Below are 6,747 nucleotides of genomic sequence, written 5' to 3'. Positions count from 1 at the left end.
AAAAAAAATAAAGCCCTAATGCTTTTGCAGTTCGCAAAATGGGCCGCATAATGGCCCTCCGGAACTAGGCACTTCTACCTCACTCTGCGACCGGTCTGCAGCCCGCAGATCTATTCTGCAGCCGCATAATGCGCAGCAGAATCTCCCTCCGAAAATTTTTGAGCTGGATATGTGATGGGTTATGCGGCCACATAATGGACCGCATAATGGTCCGAAAATTTGCCCAGATTTCTACCTCAGTTTGCGGCAGATCTGCGGTCCGCAAATCAATTCTGTGACCGCAGAAACGCCCTGCACTTCCAAAAATTTTCTTCAACTCCCCAACGTATTGCTCAACCCAAAAAGTCCGAACAGCGGCGAGCTTGCTCGCCGCGAAGAATCCCTTGACTCGTCAACACATAAGTCTACTTCGGCACCACGAAACCCCGATTTTTAGGTATAATTTTACGGGGCCTTACAGGATTGGCGGCGATTGTTGACATTGTTGTTCTATTTGTTGTGATTAGCAACCACTGTTGTGATAGGACTATGAGTTTTCTAAGTTTTTCTCATGTCGGATAAAGAGCTCGTGATCGAGCAACTTTTCATATAGTTCCTCATAGGTGATGGTGGTGTCACGTGCTCATATGGTAGCCGATATCTCACAAAACTTAGGGCCAAGTCCACTAAGAATCTTGACGATAAGTTCGGAGTTAGAAACCGAGGCACCTGCAGTGGCAAGTTCATCAGAGAAGGTCCGAATACGCTGAAGGTACTCAGTAATAGGAATGGTGTCTTTTGTGATTAGTACAAGTTGGTCACGAAGGTTGAAGATCCGAGTATGGGACTTGTTTGCATAAGCAGTGTGCAAGGAGTCCCAATTTGGATGTGATTGCAATAGCAACTGTGGAAGCAATGGTAGGGTCAACAGACGCCATAAGAGCATTCTGGATGAGTTGATCCTGATGGAATCAAAGCGTATAAGCAGGATGAGGGTTGTATTGGTGCCAGAAGTAGTGCTCAGGGTGGGAATCAGGGCAGACCCATCAAGGTGATCGTAGAGGTCATGGCCGTGCATAAGCATGAAGAACTGAGCTTTCCAAGTGGCAAAATTATGACTGCCACTAAGTTTGATAGGTAGTTGGGAAGCGGGTTGAATTGGATGATGGTGGTGGTACCGGTAGTGTTGTCGGCATTGACAACTCTGGTAGTGTTTCCATCTTTCGTCATTGGAGGGTTTGGTGCAGAAAACAAATTGGATCGTGCTCGTTAGAGTTGTATAGGCTCAGATACCATATAAACACTCAAGAATATGATGGAAAACTGTATTGAATGCCAAGCTCATTTTAAATACAAGTCTTCCTAAGAATACTCCTTGAATTAGGAGACTTATTCAAATCAAAACTCTATCAAGAGCTAACTAACTGAACGATAAATATGAACTAAAAGGATAACTCTAAATCTATATCTAATCTAGGATAAGCATGAAGGCTAAGAACTAATCCAAAGGGATAAACAACTAGTAACAATTGTTGTTCCAATACTAGCAAATAACTTAGTTCCCCAAGGCTTAGATAGATACGAAGAAATCATCTAGCGTCTTTTCCCCTCGACCTAATATCAACCAAACATATTCTGCTCCAGAACCAAACTCATTAAATACAAAGGTGAAAATGAAATTTGGCAAGATCAGTCCATACGCCACCATATTTCCACTTTAGTGATATCATGTTAATCACATCTACTTTGAAGGGGACTGCAGTTAACCACTTAATATTAAGCAAGTCACATGGTTCTATTAAGTGACATCTAAAAACTTCAATTAAGCAGTCCCAAACAACTTTGCCTTATATTATGCTTGGCCTGATAAGAAAAAACAGATAACTAAGCAAGTACAACACCCTGGAATAGCACCTCCTGATGTACTTTCTGAAGATTATGTTGATTCAACAATCATTCAACATTTTTTTAAAATGATAGCATGGACACTACAGTGAATAATATGAGCTAAGCCGACCATAAAATGATAATGGCGAAAACTTCGCACTTGTTACAGTACTGTAGAATCTAATGACATCCTTTAACCATGAGATGCACAATATAATCAATATGACTCCTGGCTGATCACAGTTCAAGTGCAAATGTACTGGTCTCCGAAGATCATGCACCCACAAAAACGATTTGCATCTTCGGTTCAATTTGGGCTATAATCCTGAATCTACTTCCTTAAGAACCTATTATTTGTGAAGTATAGGATTAATTACAAGATCTGCTTTCAGTAGAAACTACAAGATACAATGTCCGGGAATTGGCATTATGAAACTACCACATCGATGGTACATAGACCTGCTCTTTGAGATTCTGTGTGGCGCTTTCAGTGGGAAAACCCCTAACAGCACCAATTGTCCACTGGGATATTATGCCCGCGGCAACTGCAAAGCGAAGCTGTCTCTCCAGAACATCTTGATCGTTATACATCTCTGGTTGTGTCGTCAATTTTCTCATTATTCCGGCAACAACAGCATCACCAGAACCAGTTCTATCACAAGTGAATGGTGTTATGAGAACATCTTCTGTACCAACCACAACGCCATCAAAAGTAGGAGAATAGTAATGAACCCTAAGTGTCCCATCTGTAACAAACAAAAGTTTCATTCCATCGTGCCATAAGGGGGCAATTTCCTCAGGAGTATAGTGATAATAATCTCTTCTTTGTTTGGTTTGTTCAAAATTCTCCGCAAAGTATTGAGGTCTGTAATTCCTTTTCCTCTCGTAATGCTCTTCGTCAAGAAGAAATTCAAGCTCTTGCCTTGAGACCTCAATGATGTTAGCCTGTTCCCAGGCTTCCTTGATTAAATTTCTGGTCTCATCACGTGATCTCCACAAGGGCAACGGCAGATTCAAGTCAAAAAATACAAGGCCACCAAACTTCTTTGACAATGAAATTGCTTTAAAAAGAGTAGAACGCATAGTTGAAGATGTTAAGACTTCAGAATTAAAGTGAAATATCCTGGCCTGCAAAAGAGAAGGAAAAGCTCAACAAAATTTGTTCAAAATACTTGTCCCAACATCACCCGGACAAAAAACTTGTTAAAGCACGTAATATGCAACTTATCAAATTTCCCTACTGATCGCAACAGAATGAAAACTGATTATATATCGAATTGCCTTTCACTATGGGAGGATCGGTCAGTATCAAGCTAAAAGTCTTGATTGTTTCGGGAAGATAAGGTAACTAGTCAAACAAGGAACGACATAACAATATTAGTACTACCAATGACAACTAGTCGACAGGACGCTAGAATTTAATGAATAGGGAACTACACTTTCACTACCTCCAAGTAAAAGGAGTATATACAATTAGCACAAATGTCAAACTCAAATAAATAGGTTGACAAGAATTATGCATCTTTAGTCAATTTGTTCTACAAAAACAAATGCATCTATACAAAGGACTGTCAGCAGAGTGAACAGATCAGGCAAGCCTCAGAACAGGAGAAAGCATTAAAACTGTTAGTGACTGCACAGCAGTTTCTACCTACAAACGGTGTACTTCTTCAACAGTCTGACTCAAATATACCTATTGACAATCGTTTATATGGAAATTTGCTACATCTATGAAGCCATTGGGTTCTTACATTTTCCATTTTGCACAAGACAGGGCAATACCAATACCTTCATTCACGAAGCAAATTAGGTTCATGCATCCTCTATTAACATTTAAAGCCAAACACCACTATGAAAAATAGAAAAAAGCAACATGCTTGACAATGTTACTACAACCCTATCCATAAAAAAGAATCTATTTACCTCTTTTAGCACATCAAGATTCAATTCGGAGCTAAGCAAAGAATCCTCAGCAGACTCTTTAACTTTCTCCACCCTCATTTTCCCATCCTCAAACTTAATTTTCATATGAGTACATCCAGTCCTCATACTATCATCAAATTTAACTGCCCGAGTCTGCACTTTCTCTTTATTCATTAACAAAACCATTTCTTGACCAAACTCATCATTCCCAACTTTACCCATAAATGCAGCTCTACCACCAAGCCTAACATGGGATATAGCAACATTAGAAGGTGGCCCACCAGGAGCTCTAACAAACTCAGGTGGATTCCACTGTAACATTTTCCACTCTGAATACTTATCTTGGTGCATCTGCTCATGAGATACTCTCACGGTTGGCACAAACTCCTTTTGTGCTGCACCAAAGCAGATGACTAAAGGTGGGTTTGGATATGGAAAATCAACCCCATCATCATATTTTTCAATCTTGTCATCAGCATTTTTTGAGAAATCCATTTGGGTGTTGGATTTTTCAATGTTGGTTTCAAAGTTTGAATCTTTTTGGGGTTTTGAGCTTTTTTTAGCTGTTCTTGATGATTTTTTGGGGCCACGAGGTGAGGGTTTAGGGGGTTCTTGGGTGGTGGTGGAGTGGTCATTGCCACTGGATGCTCTTAGTGGGTTTTTTCTGTGGGGAAGTTTAGAGGAGAAGAAAATGGTGGAAAAGTTGAAGTGGGTTAGTGAATTGTGAGAGTGTTGGGGAAGAGATTGTGGAAGAAAATGGATTGATGCCATGGCTTCTTCTCGGTGTTAGGGTTTATCCATTTCTCTAGGAGATAGAGGTTTTGACTTACCATCGGGCTCTGATAATTTACCCGACTTGTTTCGGATGGTTCGTTTACCTGCCGGGTCGAATTAATGCCCAACAAGGCCAACATTAAGTATGACACTTTCACCTGGGGTGTTCATGGTTCGGTTTGGATCGGGTTTTCTCTAAAAATAACCAAATCAAGTAAGTCGGTTCTTCAAATATTGAAAACAAACCAAACCAATTAAGTTAATTTTTTATCAATTTGGTTTTTGTCGGTTTTGGTCGATTTTTCGATTTTTTCGGTTATTTATCGGTTTTTTTCTTAAATATGAGACATACACTACCAAACACATATTCCGGAGATTATATTTTTAACGTAACACTATCAAACCAATTGCTCTTTGAGAAATCTATCATTTACCAAGATATATTGATGATAATTGAATCAAATAGTGATGAATAATTAAGTACTCAATTAAAAATCGATTATTTTTAACATGAAATAAATTCGTGTACTTACCAAAAGAAAACTACCAATCAAACTAGAATGTAAAGTCAAATAATTAGATTATTATAAATGCAAAGAACTGTACTAAAAGTGAAAATGATTAACATGTACCATAAAATGCTAGAAACTTTGTACAAAAATATACATATATATAGGTGTAATAATAAATTTGAAATAGCTACTTCTATAGTCGGTTTGGTTCGGGTTTTTTCTGTTATTTTTTTATTAAAACCAAAACCAAACTAAATTTGATCGATTTTTAAAATTCAAAACCAAAACCAAACTAAACCTAAAAAGCATCGATTTTTTTGGTCGGTTTGGTTCAATTTTTCGGATTTTTATGAACACCCCAAAAAACTGCAGAAATATGATACTTTTTGGAGTGACCGTTAACTTTTGGCTTTTCCTTGTCCTCTGGGCAGAACTTCAAGGTAGATGCAAAACCTGTTAAACTTGAAGTTTTGCTCATGGGATCATCGGGGACAAAAATTCAGTATCATCCACTTTGAGGGCTATTTGTGTACTTCACTCCTTCCACGCGGGTCAATAACACAAATAACCTTGAAAGTAGCTAATCTTGAACTTTTGATTTTGTGGTAGGTCGCCTAACCATTGAAAAAAATTTCAAGTTTAACAATTTCTGCCCCATGTGCGAAACTTTTGACCTTAAGGGTATGCCCATTTTGTCAAGTTACCTTTCCCAGAGGCCAAAAGTTAAAGACTACCCCTTATAGTTTCCTACTTTTGCTATTTTCTGCTCCCATGCTCATTTTTTTTTATGTTTGAGCCCACTTTTGGAAGTTTTAAGTTTAATGGAGTTAACTATTTATTAGAAATGTTTAGGTTTTGATCACTTGTTATAGTAATAATGAAAAATCTCATATTCACCTTTTCGTTGTTAATGGCTAATTGCAGCACCGGGGGTGACCCAAAGCCAATGTCAACCACCACAATAGGTACCTCGATTTCTGTCTCATCTTTCTCCCTTCTCCTCTCTCTCTCTCTACTCTTTTTTTTCTCCCGCTCTTCTCGTCTACTTCTTTTTTCTACCCACCACTGCCCTAAATCACATCAGCAGCGACCCAACACCGACGACCACTATAATAGGTAACCCCCTTCTCTAATCTCTCTCTTCTCTCTTATCTTCTCCCTCTTTTCCTCCCTTTCTTTATCTTCCCCTCCCCTTCTGTCAAAAACCCTATCGGCGGCTCTACCTCTCTTTTTCTTCCTTTATCCTCTCATCTTTTCTCCTCTCCCCCCTCTCTCTCTTCTCTCCCAGGTACAGCCTCTACGAAGAAGCAGTTACTACTTGTGAAGTAGCCACTGCCGATGAAGCAGTCACTGATGGCGATGCCAGTCAAAGCTAGGGACTCGGGGAAGATTTTAGGCGGTCAGTGGGCAATAATAGCATCGCGTGGATAAGTGTGGGTGGAAACACTATTTTGACATTTGCTACTATTTAGGTTCTATCTTTTCGATTGTGTTATATTTTGTTTCGCTCGTGCGTATTTGCTTGCTTGTTCTATTATAGATTCTTGTTCTTAGCCTTACTTTTTAATCGATTAGCTTACACCTTATTCTTATTTGCTGGGTTTGCCTTTCATTATTGGGGAGTAGATTTGATTTGTTATATTTAGTAAGCCTCGATCATATACAACTTATC

The 6,747-nt window shown here is 39.0% G+C and overlaps 1 protein-coding gene across 1 annotated transcript; it reads right to left on the bottom strand.

Moving 5' to 3' along the window:
- Window positions 1-2,009: 2,009 nt before the first annotated feature.
- On the bottom strand, window positions 2,010-4,644 carry LOC107794109 (fructokinase-like 1, chloroplastic). The gene is made up of 2 exons (XM_016616572.2): window positions 3,790-4,644; window positions 2,010-2,994 (listed from the first exon to the last, which is right to left on the bottom strand). Exons 1-2 carry the CDS (start codon window positions 4,558-4,560, stop codon window positions 2,302-2,304), a joined length of 1,464 nt encoding a protein of 487 aa, XP_016472058.1. The 5' UTR covers window positions 4,561-4,644; the 3' UTR covers window positions 2,010-2,301.
- Window positions 4,645-6,747: the final 2,103 nt, after the last annotated feature.

The sequence above is a fragment of the Nicotiana tabacum genome, chromosome 2 (genome assembly GCF_000715075.1).
Source record: "Nicotiana tabacum cultivar K326 chromosome 2, ASM71507v2, whole genome shotgun sequence".
Lineage (NCBI taxonomy): Eukaryota > Viridiplantae > Streptophyta > Magnoliopsida > Solanales > Solanaceae > Nicotiana > Nicotiana tabacum.
This window is presented reverse-complemented; position numbering and strand designations above follow the sequence as displayed.